At 42.5% G+C, this 19,184-nt stretch overlaps 3 protein-coding genes and 1 long non-coding RNA gene across 7 annotated transcripts in view; all 4 read left to right on the top strand.

The window, feature by feature from the left end:
- Nucleotides 1-13,485, top strand: part of LOC143363861 (uncharacterized) — a 71,771-nt gene extending 58,286 nt beyond the window's left edge. The window contains exon 5 of one of the 3 annotated variants that reach the window (XM_076804403.1): nucleotides 9,044-13,485. In XM_076804403.1, coding sequence (XP_076660518.1) covers nucleotides 9,044-10,637 — 1,594 coding nt within the window. In that variant the 3' untranslated portion in view covers nucleotides 10,638-13,485. Of the gene's footprint in view, nucleotides 1-42; nucleotides 1,853-3,073; nucleotides 4,533-9,043 lie in introns of those variants that run through there. The other 2 variants (XM_076804416.1, XM_076804393.1) reach the window with 2 other exon arrangements.
- LOC143364020 (uncharacterized) lies at nucleotides 4,795-9,014 on the top strand. Of its 2 annotated transcripts, XM_076804547.1 has the most exons (3): nucleotides 4,795-5,714; nucleotides 5,811-7,041; nucleotides 7,118-9,014. In XM_076804547.1, coding segments are annotated over exons 2-3 (975 nt in total). In that variant the 5' UTR covers nucleotides 4,795-5,714; nucleotides 5,811-7,039; the 3' UTR covers nucleotides 8,091-9,014. The 2 variants fall into 2 exon arrangements, with proteins under 2 accessions (XP_076660662.1, XP_076660658.1); XM_076804543.1 differs by having other exon boundaries at nucleotides 4,795-7,041.
- A 99-nt stretch (nucleotides 13,486-13,584) lies between the features above and the next one.
- Nucleotides 13,585-15,233, top strand: LOC143364042 (uncharacterized). The gene is made up of 2 exons (XM_076804560.1): nucleotides 13,585-13,756; nucleotides 13,968-15,233. The coding sequence occupies exon 2, from the start codon at nucleotides 14,062-14,064 to the stop codon at nucleotides 14,995-14,997; it is 936 nt and encodes a 311-aa protein (XP_076660675.1). The 5' UTR covers nucleotides 13,585-13,756; nucleotides 13,968-14,061; the 3' UTR covers nucleotides 14,998-15,233.
- Nucleotides 15,234-16,762: 1,529 nt separating this feature from the next.
- Nucleotides 16,763-18,802, top strand: LOC143364164 (uncharacterized). The gene is made up of 2 exons (XR_013084008.1): nucleotides 16,763-17,244; nucleotides 17,317-18,802. It is a non-coding gene; the product is annotated as an uncharacterized LOC143364164 (long non-coding RNA).
- Nucleotides 18,803-19,184: the final 382 nt, after the last annotated feature.

The following is a 19,184-nucleotide window of genomic DNA, read 5'->3' as shown; positions in this document are numbered from 1 at the left end:
ACCATGTTTTCTGAGATTAATTGTCCTTTTCCTATGTTTTAGAGAATGGGTCTACGCCAAGGACGTGTCAACCACGGTCAACTCCGGTCGATTCGTCGTTGGGAAGGGCTCAGCTTCGAACGAATCCACCGATAAAGCGCATTCATCAATGTCCACATCAAGAGGTGTACTTAAACTCCAAAACGATCAGAAAGTATTTCTATCGTCCGTGAAACTCGAGCCGAACGAGGTCCAACATGGCGGCGGCTGGAACTTTTACACCTGCACCAAATGCCAGATGGAGTTTCCGATGGAGAGCATGCTGAATCGTCACAGAATGTCGCATAATCTGAACTCTTGGCTCCGTAAGAAGGGCCTAAGCAACGGGCCAGCTCTCCGTTCGAAGCCAAAGAAACGGGAGAAACGAATGGAGCCAGCGAAACCGCCCGAAAAGCACAAGCACGCCTGCAGCTTCTGCGATTACGGGTGTAGCAGAAAATCCACGTTGACAGTTCACGTTTGGAAGAATCACAAGTTGCCTTCGTCGAAGGAGGACACGCGCCAGGCCAGCAATCTCTCCGAAAGTCAACCGAATTCGAGGAACCGCGCGAAGAGACGCAGAAACGCGAAAACCAGCAGCTTCGAGTGCGACTGGTGCGACTTCGTGTGCAGAACGAACAGGACTTTAACTTCCCACGTGGTCCGGAATCATCAGATGTCTGAATTCAAAGAGACTGATTCGAAGCGAAGCGGAAAAGCGAAATGCGGCGAGGTTGTGCCAGAAGTATGTCTAGAACGGTACAAAAAAGACGAGGAAGAGTCCATTGTCCCCTATACACCGGTGGAGGTGATATGCGAGGAAGAGCCTGCTATAGTAACGATTCGCACGGGGAAGAAGCAATGCAAGAAACCCGCCGAGGAGCAGTGCAATCTCTGCGACTTCAAGTGCGCGAAGAAGAGCACGTTGTACTACCACAAGCGCCAGCACAAGGCGGAAGACCTGAACGAGATATTCTCGTGCAACGAGTGCGACTTCAAGACCATGAAGAAGTCGTCCTTGTACTCGCACATCAAAAGGAAACACAGAGTAGCAAAACCCTGTACACCGGACGGCCTGCCGGAGCTGTTCTGCTGCAACCAGTGCGACTACAAGAACAAGAACAAGTACGAGTTGAAGATACACGTCACCAGGAAGCACACGGACGACTTCAAGTTCGCCTGCGAGACCTGTGGCAAGAAATTCAAGGTGAAAGGCGACTTGACCAATCACATCCGTTTCAGTCACAAGGAGCAACCAGTGATCTGCGACGTCTGCGGAAAAACCTGCCTGAACAGCAACTCGCTGTACGTGCACCAGAAGTTCGCCCACTACAAGGCCAAGTACGAGTGCCAGATCTGCAAGAGGCGGATGGTCACCCAAGAGAACCTGAACGAGCACATGATCAGGCAGCACGAGAAAAGGGAGAACGTGGTCTGCGAGGAATGCGGGAAAACCTTCTCGAGGAACAGCCGGCTGAAGGTGCACATGCGGATCCACACCGGCGTCAAACCCTACACCTGCACCATCTGCAGCAAATCGTTCGCTCGTCGGACAGCTCTGAAACAACACCTGCTCATTCACACCGGAGTCAGGCCGTACGTCTGCGACATCTGTGGCAAGGCCTTCACGCAGAAGCCCGGACTGATCAGCCACAGAAAGTCCCATCCCGGATCGCACCCGCCACTGCCAAGAGTCCTGATCGACCACATACTCAACGACGTGATGAAGGAGCATTGAAGTTGATGACTCGCGTGAACACTACAGGCGAACGAATCTCATCAGTGCTACGAGAAAGAACTGTGGCACGTGAAACTGTTTGTCGTTCGAATCTAGGTGGTGGAGGTTTCTTGGAATTCATCCTGATTTGGAATCTCAGTTGTCCCTTCATGTTCTAGTCATTTAGAAAATTGAAGTTCATGAAGAACCGTGCGTTGGGAATAAATATAGGGTTTCTCACAAGACTGTTGGACTAATTAGAATGCGCAGGGCTGCTTTCGAAAGATACGTGGCTCCTTTAGTTTGTCTACTTTGTCGTATATCACATTTGTCGTAAAGTATGTGCGGTTTCATCAGCCTCCATGTGGAACATCATACTCGAACCCCTCGGAATAGAGGATGCGATCACGTCCCGTTTTATTAGTTGAGAGTGTAAGAATCCTTTACGTTGGAAAACTTTATGTAAGACAAATCATCTGATTTTATTTTTGATTGAAAACTGTTCGATGATGCTTGTATCCACGAAGACACAACATTTGATTTTATACTGAAATACCGAGATGAATTCAAGTATCCCGTGTAATGTACCATCTTATGTAATTAATTATCTCTTTCATTGTTCTTCTAGTAGCTAAGAAAATGACTGTAAACAAATTTACTCGTAGTTACTACGTTCCGTTTACCTTAACGCGTTAACCGTAGCTTTCTCTTACTTTGCTAGTTGTGCTAATGTGCAAATATGCTCACGGAAACATTACGTTTCCTCGAGAAGGATCGTTTATATACAAGCACCGTGTAGTGTTCCCACACCGGTTGACAATTTGTATCTCATTCTAGATTCTAATTATTTTTGTTGAATTATTTGTAAGATAAATATAATTTCCTCGTTTACATCGACGTTGTTAACGTTTATACAAATACAAGGACATCTTACTTGTCGAATATCAGCAGAGAATCGTTGTTGAATTGTTTTATTTGTATGCGGCAGTCAAGTGTATATACGTGAAAGAAGTATTCCAACGGTTTCTGCAGTAATTTGATATATTATCTCTGACCGTAGATCTGTTAATTCCCTTTCTTGTCTGTTTACAACTCACTAACTTAAACAGTTGAATGGAGAGTATAAAAGAAACGAACATCAGCGAAAAAAAGATTGCAGATTTCGTAGGTGGCGTGGACTTGGGAACAAAAAAAGCTCTTCCAATTGTGCGGAAGAATGCACCGTGTAATCTGTAAAAAGGATTGCACCGAACAATCGCGATCGCCAATAAAAACAAAAACTCCCCTGCACCCCGAGCCGTTCGTAAAATACCTAACTGACTGTTCTGTGATTTTCAGGACTCTAAACGAGGACGGCCGATTTATATACGGCAAGGAATCGATACCGATGCAACCGTGGCAAATCGTCGACGTCGAAGGTTGCCTCTACTATGCCTTCCGTCCAGCGAGTCAGCCGCCGAAGATCTCGGAACTGGAGAAGTTCCCCACGAAGTCGCCGAAGGAGGTGCTGGAGACGAACTCGGAAGAATTAGAAGAGCCGTTCATGAGCCCGGTGGAGGAGGAGTTGTCACAGTCCACAGTCCACAGTCCACAGTTGTCGGAGGACCTGAGCAAAGTGAAGATCAAGACCGAGGGCGCGGACGACGCGTTTTCGTTGAACGAAGAGCAGCCCCGCAACGACGACAACAAGGTGTACGCCTGCGAGGAGTGCAACGTCTGCTTCCCGGTGATACAGATGCTGAAGCGTCATCGAAACGCGGTGCACGACCAGGCGCAGCGATACAAGTGCAAGGTCTGCTTCAAGATTTGCCGCAGCCTGGTCGCGTTCAAGATGCACGTAGCGCTCGAGCACAAGACGGAGGAGCAGGAACTGAAGGACGAGGACAGCCTGACGTACGCCTGCAACTTCTGCAACTACGAGAGCACGAACAAGTCGACTCTGCACTCGCACATCAGCAGAAAACACTCCACCAAGCGCATAGGCAGGAGGAAGAAGAGCTACAGGTACGCAACGGAACCGGAAGAGTACTCCTGCGACGTCTGCGAGTTCAAGTGTCAGAATCGACGCAGATTGAAGGAGCACCTCGAGCGGAAACACGCGTCCGAGTACAAGTACGACTGCGAGTATTGCGGCAAGAAGTTCAAGGTAAAAGGCGACATGAGGCTGCACGTCAGGTTCAAGCACAAGGAGGGCCCGATCGTTTGTGATGTCTGCGGCAAGACCTGCTCCAATAGCAACTCCCTGTACGTCCATCAGAAGTGGGCGCATTTCAAGCCGAAGTACGAGTGCGAGATCTGCAAGAGGCGGATGGTCACGCAGGAGAATCTCGATCAGCATATACTTCTTCAACACGAGAGGCGGGAAAGCTTCGTGTGCGAGGAGTGCGGCAAATCGTTCACGGAGAATCATCGGCTGAAACAGCACATGATGACGCATACCGGAGACAGACCGTACGACTGCCACATTTGTGGGAAAGCGTTCGCTCGTCGCACAGCCTTCAGGCAACACTTGCTCATCCACACGGGGAAACGTCCGTACATCTGTGATATCTGCGGCAAAACGTTCACGCAGAAGCCCGGCTTGATCTGCCACCGGAAGTCGCACCCTGGCGTGCACCCTCCGCTGCCTGTTGTCCACATCGAGCACATTCTCAGCGACTTCATGAAAAAGGAATGATTTTGACCGAACGACGCAGTAATGCCTTTCTGATAGTTCACCAGCCGCGTCTTTACATTGAGAATTAAACTCGTAGAGTTATTTTTTAACTTTGTATCAGCTTTGTCGGTACTATTGATTTACATAGATTCTGTGGACATGTTAGCTTTCGGGTAAAGTTGCGCTGTTTCTCCTTTCTCTCTATTTATCTGGAAATTTATGAGTAGAAACAAATTTTATTCATTTGAATCTAATAATTGGGATTTGTACATAAAATCAAAATTGTCTGCATTAATAGCTAATCACGAGAACAGCTTAATAATTAACAGCACGTACGTGCACGTACGTATTAACAGTACGAAACAGCATTTTCAAATTTTTCAAGTGTCTTTACTGCTTTGCATTTGACCTACTCATTTTTGTCATAAGTGAACTTTGAAATATTTTTATATTTTCCTGTAGAAAATGCACAAACATCTTTTCACACAGTCTTTAATATTGGACCAATCCATTTATTAATGTTCCTAAAATGTTCGAACCTTTTATCTTGAATACTTGAAAGTTTTCAAGTGTACACTTTTGTGACTAACTGTACATCAGCTAGCCTTCACAAATGATAATGTTATCGAACACAGTTTATTTTTAATTTGCAAGTGACTCATATGCGAACGGTTGTGTAGGTTTATATTTTTTACAAGTAGTTTGCAGAAACATATTTTAAACAGTTACCTGTTCCTTCTTTGAATACTTTGTTAGTTTAAGAATGGTGGATCACTGTAGGTAGTATGAATTTATGAATGAAGGTGTTGTATTGTCAGTGTCGGATAACGTCTTATAACGTCGCATAACGAAGTTTACCGTCACACGATGCATACACCTGAAGTAGTAAATTTCTCAGCGAATAGCGAGAATGCGTGTGACTCAACTGTGTGCACCTGATGAATCGAACTTTTTTGCAAATTGCTTTCGCATTCCTTCCAAGTATCACGTTAGAAGACGTCGACAATACGTGTAAGATAGTATTTCAATTTGCATTGAAAAACAATGATCATTCCATTGATAACGTTCTCATTAAAAACCAGTTAGTAGTATATTCATTTTTATTTTCACTAATTTACAGAGTTGGTCTCTCAGCATTTTTCTGTCATGCACATTCATCGTTTCTTAGTCATTAACAACGTTATGCTGTAAGATTATGAGCTACTAGAGAGGCATTACTCTTGTGCTAAATCACGCGTAAAGTGGACTTTCAACGGTGCTCGTTCGAGGTACAGCTTTTGCATAAAAACTCTTTGAGATTCTATCTTTTAATGGTGCACTGGTGTAAGTATGAACAAGTTTTAGGAGAAGTCCGCCCTTCCTTGATTTGTTATAAGAATATAGTTCTTTTACTGATATTCTCATATCTGTATGTTTCAGTGAATACAAAAGAGAAAGCGGTTGAAAATTTTGTAGCGATCACTGTTCACGGAATACCATGTATTTGTAATTATTTAATTCTTTTAATTCGAGTTACTTGCGTCGTGGTTTTTCTTTATGGGTACTAGTGCACGCGCACGGACCCCGTGCGTCGATGGAAAGTAATTTCATAAGGTCATACTTAAACAACGTAATTTAAACGAATATGTGTTGTAAAAATGAATTACTTAGGACACCTAACGCGGTTTGAAATCCGCTGTAATATATATTGTATACAAGGAGAGATTTGGGGGAAATATTTTGGTCATAAACACTTCGGACAATAGCATATTTTTATTGAAATATTATTTAATCGACGATTCTTACTTCTTAGTTGTCGACAATAGTTCGGAATAAAACGATTTATGATGCCAACGAATATGTGCTATTTATACAATACAATTAACTCGAAAACTCAACAGATTACTTTTATTTCCATACTCTACAAGACAGATCCAAAACGTTAGTTTTAATTACATTTGATGAATGATCTCTGTAAAAGAAATAATTATGGTTTTTTGTTTGATGTGTGTATTAAAACTTGTTGAATTATATGTGTCTTTGTTTAACTACAGGTAAGTGGTACACGCAATTTCGTCTAAATTGATTTAATTCAGATAATCGATTTAATGTTCAGTAAACATTATTTATGTAAACATACGCTATATTTAAATATAGTAAGCATTTCTATCCCCATGTTTCAGGAAGCTCGGTATTACCTATCTCGGGAAAGTGTTAACGGCAAGCTCATCTTTAACGATTAATCAATACCGTGCGTCCTTGAAATGCCATAAAGAATGATTGCCTCTATTATGGGATTTTGTCACATCGTTCCACACCATTGATGGCGCAGTTAAAAATACATTGTATAATGTAATTTTTCACCGTGTCTGACACGAAATGCAAACGAGATCGGGAAAATTCGAATGATTTTTCTTTGATGACAAAATTTGTTCTAGTTGGTTTATTAATTTATCCTGTGCTCGTCAATTTGTCGACAAAATTACTCGACACTTTTATATTTACTTCTATTTTCCACGATATAAATCGTATAACCATTACTCGATTACTGCCAGTAAAATAAAGATTGAAACCATCGCTTGTACTATCCTAGTCGACTACCCATTACTTTATCGCAACAATAACATATTATCTTCTCGTACGAAACCCGTCGTGACTATTTCCTCGAAATGTAAGTAATTACCAAGATCCAGTATAGCAATCTAACCCTGGAACCCTAATAAACGCGAGTTTCTTTCCTGTTTTAGGCAGGGACCAGCATCCGTGAAGGTGCTCCGTGAAGACGAGGACTTGAAAGTGATACGAAAGGAAGATTCTAACACGTTCAGCTGCGATGTTTGCAACAAACAGTTTAAAAAGAAATACATCCTACGACACAAGCTGATACACGAAACTCAGGAGAAAAAGCTATTTTCCGAAGACTCTTCGTCCATGGAGCTAACCTGCCAGAAGCAGGAGCCTCTTTCTTGCTTGATCTGCGACTTCCGTTGCAGCAAGAGGTCCAGCATGATCGCCCATCTGGCTCAGGATCACGACGGATCAGGGATGAGCATGTCCACCACCAAACGGAAATTCGCCTGCGTAATTTGCGGCCTGACCTGCTCGCGCAAGGAGACGCTGAGGTCTCACTTCGTGCGCAAGCATACGCAACACTACGAGTTCCCTTGTAAACAGTGCGGCAAGGAGTTCAAGGTCAAGGGCGACCTGACGACGCACATTCGGCTGAATCATCAGGAGGCCCCGGTGATGTGCGACGTGTGCGGGAAGACCTGTCGCAACAGCCACAGTTTGTACACCCATCAGAAGCACGCTCATTACAAAGCGAAGTACGAGTGTCCGGTCTGCCACAGGCGACTGGTCACCAAGGAGAACCTGGACCAGCATGTTCTCACCCAGCACGAGAAGAAGGAGAAGTGCGTGTGCGAGGAGTGCGGCAAGACCTTCTTCGAGAATCACGACTTCAGGAAGCACATGCGAATACACACCGGGGACAAGCCGTACAAATGCACGGTTTGCGCAAGGGCTTTCACCACTCACAGCAGTCTGAGCCAACACCTGCTTCTGCACACGGGAGAGAGGATCTACGTCTGCGACGTTTGCGGAAAGTCCTTCGCCCAGAAGGCTGGCCTCATTTGCCATAGGAAGATACATTCTGGAACGCTGCCGCCTCTACCGGTCATGCATATCGATCACATCTTGAAAGAGTTCATGAGCAAATGAAATACATGTTCAGAACGGACACGTGTGTAGAATGAACGAAATACTGTGCGAGTTTTGAACGTGTCGAGACTAGAAATGCTTGTTGACGAAGTTCTATCGTCGGAATGAAAGATTAACCCTTTGAAATATTGTTATTTTAAAATAATACAAAAACATTTGCATTCGTCGCAACATTTGTTCCTTGACATATATTTTATTTCTCAGTACATAATCTTGTTTCATACGGAGATCGTGTTCGAACCATTTCATCTCCGTCGTAATGATTACGAACAAAAGTCTCGCAGATCATGAAAGATTCATCTAACAATTATTTCATACACATTATTTTACGAGTCTATCCACAAAAGCGTCACACTCGTGCCTCCAATAATTACTGAAAGCTGAAAAATACTCTCGGTGCAGAACAATAAATAGAGTTTCGAAAGTGTCGAACAGATGGCAAGAAATTCCTGACGCAAATCGTTGAATGGTCTTTTAACGATTCTTTACTTGTAAGATATGTAACGGTCTCGCCGTTTGATCGGAATAAAGTATTGTTTTTTCCATCGACAACACACGTGTAATTCAGAGTAGCCGACCACCACACAGCATCGCTTCACCCTGACTACTCTCTCGCTGTACAGCACACCTCGCGACTAATCCGGTACAGTAGTGTCCTCCAATTTTCCAATCTACCAGAAACTAAGCTCGTTGTCGCCTTGACTTGTCACCGCTAACCACGAAGCCTACCATTCCGCGTGTATCTCTCTTTCTCTCACACTTTCTCTCTAACCAACCGCCGCGTAACAACATTTCACGAGGGTGTTCGCGAGGACCTTTCACGGTTTCCGCAGCACGTAAGAATAAGAAATGTCCCGCTTGAAACCGCTTCTTGCAGTTCCGCGCCAAGTCGCGTCGCGTCGCAACCTCCCGGTCGCGAACTTAATTAACGCTGTCGATCGGTGATGTTTCAGGTACGACGCCGAGAGCCTGAGCTCGCGCGGCATCTTTCTCTACGACAAGGAGTCGGTGGTTATGAAAAAATGGCAGATCCTGGAGTTCGACGGGAAGCCGTACTACGCGTTTGTACCCGAAAACGACGCGCCGCTGCCGGACGAAGAGATGCTGGGCCAAATCGACGAAACCGAGAACGAAGACGAGAAGCAGCACTTCATCAAGGTCGAGAATCTATACAACAACGACGAGCTGCCGTACGACTCTTCCGACGAAAAGCTGTACGAAGACGAGGACCACTTGCTGAACGGAAGTTCCGAGCAGAGGGACGAGGAGGAGGAGGAGGAGGACGATGTAAAGCCGATCATCTTGAACGGCTCGATCGAGGATGAGCACGATAAGATCGGGGATCTGTATCAGGTGAAGGTTCACGGTAGCATGGTCACCATAGAGAAGCTGATGTCCACCGATGTGGACGAGAAGAAGATGGACTACGAGCAGGTCGCTGACGATCCGGACATCTACACCGAGCAGGAACAGCTGGAGCAGTTGGAGGAGGTCGAGGACGTGGACCAGGCGGAGCAATCGGACCATGTAGAGCAGGTCGAGTACCTGGAGGAGGACATCTTGGAAGCGGGGAACAATCACGCGATGCCCACCAAGACCCGCAGAAAGATCTCGAGGAGCTCGGGCGGGGCGTTGAAGTGCAAAGTTTGTTCGGAGATGTTCAGCTCGGCGATTTCGTTCCGGAAGCACGTGGCCTGGACGCACAAGAAGAAGGTATGCATACAAGAGGACGGCGCGTATATCTGCGCAGTCTGCGACTACAGGACCCTGAAGAAGAGCCTGTTTGCGGCGCATCTAGAAAGAAAGCACGAGACCTGGTCGAGGAAACGGCCGAACAATATGCTGTTCCCGTGCGCCACCTGCGGGTTCGTCTGCAGGTCGAAGCACTCGTTGCAGTCGCACTTCATCAGGAAGCACACCGACCGGTACGAGCACCAGTGCATGTTCTGCTCGAAGAAGTTCAAGGTGAAGGGCGACCTGACGAACCACGTGCGGTTCCACCACAAGGAGAGGCCGATTAACTGCGACGTGTGTGGCAAACTGTGCCAGAACAGCGGCTCGCTGTACGTGCACCAAAAGTGGGCGCACTACAAGCCCAAGTACGAGTGCCACATATGCAAGCGACGCATGGTCACACAAGAGAATCTTGATCAGCACCTGTTGACGCAACACGAGAAGAGGGAGAAGATCGTGTGCGCGGAGTGCGGGAAAACGTTCACCAAGAAGGACTCGTTCAAGAGGCACATGGCCGTGCACACGGGATGCAAGCCACATTCCTGCCTGATTTGCAACAAGCCTTTCGCGAGGAGGTCCCAGTTGCGTCAGCATCTGCTGATACACACCGGGAAGAGACCGTTCGTCTGCGACATCTGCGGCAAGGCGTTCACGCAGAAACCGGGCCTCATCTGCCACAGGAAGACCCATCCCGGACCCCATCCACCGTTACCCGTCATGCCTATCGCTGACATCGTCAAAGAGTTCACGGAAGGATACGTTCAGGAAATCAGCGCGCGCGAGAACGAAGAAAGGATCGAGGAGGAAGCGTAGAGTCCTCTTCCGTCTATGGAAATACATTGTTTCGGATCTAACATCAGTTCAAGTTTTTCGTCGGTTCGAGAAAGACGGTGATTAACATGCTCGTTACTGTCATTGATTGTAAGGAATCGTGTTCGCTCAAAGAACTGTGATTTTTCGAAACTTTTCCTCCAAATACTGTAGGACTTTATTTGAAAACATGTTTTCGTATTTGAAATGGTTTGTTTCAAAGAGTACTGCGTAATATTTTGTCTAATCATGTGTCACGATTCAAAAATTGTTGCTGACCTTAAATGGCGGGGACCATTGTTGTGTACTAGTTTATCTGAAAGTAAATATACTATACTTAAAACATTCGCCATTTTGTCTCAAATCACTATTTCGAAAAGCCTTCCATTCGAACATCACATAATATATTAACATATCAGAATATGTTACGAAGAACCACTTAATAATAAATCACATGATATTTTTCAAGATAAAGTTTTATGCATGAAAACATTTTTTTAACAAAGTCTTATACAGTTTTTAATATAAGAATTTCCGAAGAAACACTTTTGTTCGGCCTCTTGATTGAACATGACCTCTTAATTAGTCTTTGTAGTTATCGTTAAATCCAACGTTCCTATAAAATATTTAAAAACTGCATCGACAATTTGATTTTCCAGCACTATGTCTTGGAGCAACAATACATATAAAATTAATCTGTCTGTCTCCAGACAAAATAGAAGATTCCGATTCTCGCAAATAACCGACGACGTTGATGGCGAACATGTTAATTATCTCTTGAATGATTTGAATTCCTTTGCATATCGATACGATTATTGCGTAACGACTTCCGGTAGCATGGAATGTTGGTTGTAAACGTCAATCGTGGAGTCCTACTTGTCGCATCTAAATTAACGATCAATGGCTCGTATGACTCGTTGTTGAAGAATCAACGATAATTGAGAATATTATGTGACTTCGTGGTTTTTTATTGAATTTTTCTTCGAGCTTCGACTATTTAAATTAAAAGAAGAACAAAAGTGTTCTGATAAAAGAATTTTCAGGGAATAGATAGATACCTTTACAGCGAAAATGCACTATACTTCTGTTAGTCCTCGTATGTTCCTCACAAATAGTTGCATTCTCGCGTGATATTTCATCTATTTTTCCTGTACGTCTTAATTTAACCAATTGTATTTTATTCTGAATTTCATATCTCAAATAAACACATCGAATTGCAACGTGATCAGAAGATTGCAGACATTTTGCAATGTCAAAAAACGGAAAATGGATGAATTTCCACTCTGAGGACCGTACGAGGTTTAATAACGTTTATGCTTTACTATTTTCATTAGGTTTAAATTATGCGAGCATCGGGACTTGAAGAATTATTCAATTGACAGATTAACATTATACTGAATGTTTATGTTCCAGCATATTCTTTTGGAAAACACATAAAACTATTGTACACGATATTTATTGAAATTTAAAAAGCTTCAACAACAAGTAAAAATATCTCTCTGTTGATCTTATTGTTTGTTAAAGAGGAAGGAGGTGTTTCGAACAGTGGACGTGAACAGAATTCCAGAGCAATCTATATACCATCTAAATCTAATGATCGGGAACGCGGAATAGCAAACAATAATTATTTTTAGATGTATTGCATATAATTGTAAGTATAGTGTAAGATGTACAATAGAATAACAGCCTTGTAAATTTAAGACGTTCAGATGAAGAAAAATATACTGCTGCGAATAATCCACGGCACTTCACGTCATGAGTCCAGGCATTTTCGATTGTAACACATTATTTACAAGACATTACAATAATTTACAGTAATTCACAGTAATTGTTTAATGTCACGATCGCGCGACCGATCCAGGTTCGTGATCGACTTCTCAACTGTCAGTTGTTAAACTACTGTCAGATACGACAGTTTCTTGGCAACCCCTCTCCCCTATTATTTGTTTAGGGGTTGGTTTTTGGTACGACTTTACATTGAACATGTCGCCGTAACAATACTGTCTCTTCGAACTGTCCTCTTAACGAACGTACAAAGTCTACGAGCCAAGTTTAGTATGAATTGAAAAGTTTTATTATTGACGAGTATTCTAATTGATATTATACGGAAGGGAAGGTGTCCTATGCAACTCTCGATGAACTGAATTTTCTGTACAATGTACAATTGCAATTCATGTATCATAAAATTGCACCTCTGTAACGACCAATATTCTCAGGTCGGATCTAACCAATTAATATTTCTCGATCCTATAACGACGTAAAATGAAAATCTAAATCAATTTCAATCGAGCACGAAACGTCGCTACTGAAATAAATTTTACGTTTGCTTCTTTATACGATAAGCACGTGTTTCAGCGATCAGAATATAAAATATGAACGTGAAGAGCAATCGCAAAGTGATCGGTGACACGAGTTATGCAACGTTTAACGAACTCTTTCCCTCTGCGAATTTGTTAGTATCCGTACACTGTTATGCACGGGGTGATTTAGGAGAAGCCCGATCGATTTAAAGGCAAACAATACTTTCTAGGACAAACGAAATTGTTTTCAATTGATTCGTCCACCGATTGCCACCCAAAAACTGATTCAACTTGGAAATTCGATGCTTTCTTTCTCGATCACCCTGGTAGCGCAACACCTGTTTTCTATGTGAGCTAGTCCTCCCAAGAATAACTGTAACATAACCATAAGACAGTATCCCCTATAAAAACAATGGAAAAAGAAGCTCACGTGGATGGAAGCACGCCTACGACGGCTATTTTTCTAAAATCAATAACCTAGTGTAATACCTTCGTAAAGACACGTACATGCTGTGTATAGCTTTGAGTTCGAAATAAATATTTTTACTGAGTTCGATCTTCTGAACTGTCCCCACCCCGAACGTACACGAACCTGTATATCGATCAATGTAAAAAAAAGTTCAATCACAGTCAGGATCGAAAGATCCTGAGACCGATAATTACGCCGGGGGACTGCGTGAGTTCCCGAGAGAACAAAAAGTATTAGAACACCCAGATAAGTATGTCTGCTGTATTACACCCTGCCGCAGAAACAATAATAATCTCTGACTTTTCATCATTTCCAGGCGGCGAGTGTATTGGATCGTTTAAAACTACGTAAAGGTACGAACATTAGACTTAGATTATTATTACCACGTGATTCCTACAAAACAGCATCGTTCGACTGTTTCAAATTAACGATTCTCTTTAGTGATCTACAGAAGTTTCAGGTAGTTTCCTGCAGGCGATCCCTTCTCTTCAACCGTTAATTGCTAAGACGTTCTCGTTCGCTGTCGAATCGATCGTAACCCGAGCCGTAAATTGTCTGTTTTAGGATTCTGGATCCCCTGAGCGAAAAGTACAAGATCTGCTCGGCCGTGAGCGTGGAATACACGGACTGGATCGAAAAAGAGAACTTCGAGACTGTGATGGTGTGCCGAGAGGAGTACAACGGGGACAAAACAGAGCCGGCATTGTCACTGGCGAGCGGTGCCGATCGGCGAACAAAGAAAAGAACGGTAACGAGCCGGCTGGAGTGCGACCATTGTCGCCGCAAGTTCTCGAAGAAAGGCAACCTCGCGGAGCACTTGAAGAAGCACCGGCACAAGTGCGCCGACTGCCCGAAGACGTTCCGGCTTCGCCGATACCTGGCCTCGCACGTCGAGAAGATCCACAGACAACAGGTGTACGACTGTAGCGTGTGCGACTACAAGAGCAACAACAAGGGCACGCTGAAGAACCACTACATACGGCTGCACACGAGCAACTATAACTTCGCGTGCGACGTCTGCGGGAAACAGTTCAAGATCAAGAAGGCCCTGAACCACCACGTGAAACAGAACCACAGTGACGCGCCACCGATCGTCTGCGACGTGTGCGGACACTTCAGCAAGAACCTCCACGCGCTGAAGGCCCACATGAAGTACAGGCACTACAAGCCGGAGTTCATCTGTCGGATCTGCCGGAGAGGCATGACCACGCAGGAGAATCTCGAGCAGCATCTGACGTGGCACGAGACCAGAGAGAAGGTGCTTTGTCCAACGTGCGGCAAAAGGTTTCGAGGCCGCGACCTTGACTCTCACATGAGGGTGCACACTGGAGTGAAACCGTTCCCCTGTCCGGTATGCGGGAAATCGTTCCGGAGGCAGACCGCGCAAGAACAACACGTCCTGATTCACACCGGGAAGAGGCCGTACGTTTGTGATATTTGCGGACAGGCTTTCGCGCAGAAACCCGGACTGATTTGCCACAGGAAGAGACACCCTGGACCACTACCTCCTCTGCCCGTTGTGTCGATCAAGAACATCGTGACTGAGTTCACCAAGGAATATACTATGAAAAATACGATGATCAAAATCGAATAATTGATACCACTCTGTTCAATACGTTCATGGAGTCGCAACAACGAAATTCGGTCTTTCAGATTTCTTCCAAGTCGATGGTATCCCCTTCGCAGTACTGTAATGTATCGATCAAACCTCAGGACCAAAATATCACTCATATCGTGTACAGACACTATTCATTGATCTCTTATTGCTAGCGTCAGACGTAAAAAATGATACAGTCTTATTCCGATATAAGACGATGGCTCGGGACTGGCTGTCGTCATATTTTGGATGAGTGTACCTACACAGCTTGACTTTGTTCTCGAGTGGGCCGAGAGTGAACACGATGGATGTAGATTTAGATTCTCTGAATTCAAATGTAGCAGGAAACTGTAAAGTGGTCGGCTGAGCAGCGATTGTATACAGGGTGAGGCGCCAGAAACAGTAGCTTTTTTGTAGGTGGACGCGTAAAGGACATATGAAGGTCAACTTCATTTTTTTAAATGGAATGTCCCATTTTTTATACCATAGATCGATAGAGTATCAAAGTCTGAGTTTAAAAGCATTGACCTTCATATGTCCTAAACCTAATAGTTAACGAGATATTATCCGAATTAGTTAACTATTAGATTTAGGACATATGGAGGTCAACGCTTTTATACTCAGATTTCGATACTCTATCGATCTATGGTATAAAAAATGGGACATTCCATTTAAAAAAATGAAGTTGACCTTCATATGTCCTTTACGCGTCCACCTACAAAAAAGCTACTAACATCAGATTAATGCCTTATCATTTTTTACGTAGAATGAACGGAAGAATCGATATGTGCAAAAACATGTGCATTTCTATTTAAAGAAATGATGCAATTGTTAATTGCACATGCACTGCTGCATCTAAAATAAATTTAAAGGCCTACAGATGTAGTGCCCTTCGAACCATTTATCTTTCTCCTTTATCATTTTTTCGTAAATGCAATAATAACGGAGGTATGACTTAAAACAATTGCGTGGATCACCCTGTATACAATTGTATGCACATTATATTCTGATATAAGACGATGCCTCGGGAGACCGGCTTTCGTCGCATTTTTAAAGTACGACTTGTCTCCTATTCTACCCTTCTACGACATTATTCCTCCGACCACCACGGACCGATCACGTAACGTGATGCGCGTACCCAATTCGCGATGTGTCTGCGTCTGCGCTATGACTACTCTGGTAACGGCAGAGAGAGGGTAACCGTGTTCCCCTCCGTTCGAGACAATTCCCCTAATCTGAGGAAACTGATCGAGAGGGAACACGGAGAAGCGAGAAGTAGCGACAGACCATAAAGTCGTCGATCGAGCAAAGATATCTTTCGTTGGACAAGGATAGAATATGATATAGCCTCTAGTTTTGGCACAAAAGTGGTGTCGAGCGGACAATTTCAAAAGAAGAAGAGGGGATAGCGATTTTCTTGTTCCGATATAAACATCGTCGTCTGATATCGGAATAAAAATATAGCGAGTCAACGATGCTGGCGTATCGGTGAGACAATACTAATCCAATGGCAGTTTCGCACACAGTTATTTCCTGAATTATAGCTAGTTGGAACGAATCTTTCAAATGAAACTTACTCTGTTTCGGAAGAGACTTCTTATGGTGGTCACAAATCTTCTCTACGTGGACGTGCTTCCGCCTAGCTCAGCTAAATTTTGAACAGCACTAAATGACCTTGAGTGACTTTGGCAGACGAAAGTGTTATAGGTCAGTGAAATTGTCTTGGGATAGGCTACACGCTTACCTAAATAAAAACGTACAGTTCGGTATTTAAAAAAAACAGAGGTCACCTTGAAATCTCGAAAGCACAACCAGCTAGAGACGATTTGTGTAAGATGTCTCCCCTAAATCAGTGTAAGTTGTATTTAAAATATTTTTTCATACGAGCTATAATGTGGGAACTAATTTTAGGCGAAAATTCAAATGGAACACCCCGTAATACAGGGCCTGTATATTCATGACATTGTTCCGATTGAAATGATATCAAATACGATACAATTTGGATTATATTTACTCGTTTAATTCATGATAAAGTAGAAACTCGGTTATCCGAACTAATCAGTAGACTACTGATTTTATGCATTTGAAGACACATTTATTAAAGAAATAAAGACATTTGTATTTAGTCCCTGTCCACTGCAATTGATGCAGAACATTTTGATTGAATCACTGAAATATGCAAGTTCGGATAATACAACAGTTATCTAGCTACAGTGCTAGTTTATATTTTTACTGATTTGTACAGTAAAACGCGTTATAACTTCAGTTCCTCTTTTCCCGAGTTTCACGAATTTCACATTAACCCTCCGACGACAGTGCCTGGGTCCATTTTGACCCAGGGAATCAAAATTGTCATTCAATTACTCAATCTCTGGTAAATTAATTAAATGAACAGCTGTTGCATTAGCAGCAACGGAAACATTAACGTGACTACAGAAAGTAAGCTCCAAAAAAATATTTTGAAGAATTGAAAAATAAAGCAGTAAATGTTTCTAAACAATGGTTCGTCGTCAAGGGTTAATACGTTGTTGTTGTTTAAAAAGATCGTCAGACATTTTTCAAGACGTGTGACGAATGAAATAATCATGGGCCTATTAAAGTTGTTACAAGCAAATGGCCTACTTCAGGATCGCGAAACTTAGTCTATAAGGATATAAACAACATTTCTCGCCTGAACAGATCGCTATAGCGTTGTCGAGACGACAGTAAAGCAATCACTCTACGAACTTTTTGAACGAAGCAGTATTTAGTTTCTCGAATACTTAAGGGGTGCAGGACTATTCAAATTGCACGAAATTGATATTTTTATTGACTAAGAATTTGGAGGCTTTTTAACCCTTAGTATCATGAGATTTTTATTTTACCTAGGAAAATTTTATGCGAGATTGTATCAGCATTTTATAACGATGTTTTCAATTTATGTGACAGAATTCCACTACGAATTTGAGAATCAATCCATATATTAATTATTTCAAATATTAGAGCCTTTTATCTCAAATGTCATTTTTTTCAATATAATGAACTTCGATGACATCGATATTTAAATATTACATAATTATTTATGCATGATTAACAACCATTTTCTCGACAGAAATAGAAAACAAACATTGCTTTATGCGTTATTCCCACAATTTTTATTCAATTTCAAAGGATTTTCCTTTAAATTGTTTGCGAATGTATCGAGAATCAAAAGTATTGGTATGTTCATGAAACTATAGCATAACATTTCCACTGAAACATAACCATGTTATCCAATAGTCCTAAACCCCCTTCATAATATTTGGTCAATGATTATTGAAAGAAGGGCTGTGAACTCAAAAAAAGATTTTTTGAGAGCAATTAAGATTTATAGTTCGTTTGGTGATATGTTGACTATCGTTGACTTTCTAAGCTTTCGATGTGACATGATTTTGATGCGCAATGAAACGTCTAATTGCATTTGTAATATTGTACACCGATATGAGAAAAATTTTCAGTGATTTTTATTACCAAAAGAACATATAGAATGGATATTAAATGTTACAATCCAAAAGCTCTTTGTTATTTTCAATTAGATAGTAAAGACTTTTGCTTTGGTATGTTTGTACTTTTGAAAATGTTTGCCATAGTCGAAAGCTTTTAATCGGAAAGATCGCTTGTTTTAGTATTTCGATCGCGTTGTTACAAGGTATTATATGAAGTATGCAATCCACATACGACGTGACATGCATCCCCACATGTCCTTTTTCTAAATATTGTTATAAGTGTACGAATTTTTGTAAATCTTCTGCGACTTTGAATAATATTTTTAATGATAACACAACATTCTGAATATTTTTTGAAAATATTCTTCATACTTTTTTTATTGTACTGTGAATTTTTCAATAAAATCAAGATTTGCATTAATCTGCAACTTCTACAACGTGTGAAGCGTCTGTTCCATCCTTACCCCATCTACACATTTATAAAAATAGCATGATATGTATAATTATTTAGCGTTATACAAGGACAAACATAATATTTGTATAATTAAATAACTGTATAATCTGTGAAGAATACAATAACAATTTCGCTATACTTTCTGCAACAACTATTTCGAACGCAAACAGTAGTCCCTCCCTACAATCATACTTTGCATGATCAGCAAAGTGTGTTTCCAGCATTGTGATCGCATCACCAACAAACAGCAAGGGTCGCAGTCAGTA

The sequence above is a fragment of the Halictus rubicundus genome, chromosome 2, assembly GCF_050948215.1.
Source record: "Halictus rubicundus isolate RS-2024b chromosome 2, iyHalRubi1_principal, whole genome shotgun sequence".
Taxonomy (NCBI): Eukaryota; Metazoa; Arthropoda; class Insecta; order Hymenoptera; family Halictidae; genus Halictus; species Halictus rubicundus.
Note: the sequence above shows the minus strand (reverse complement) of the source record. Positions and strands in the feature narration are given on the sequence as shown.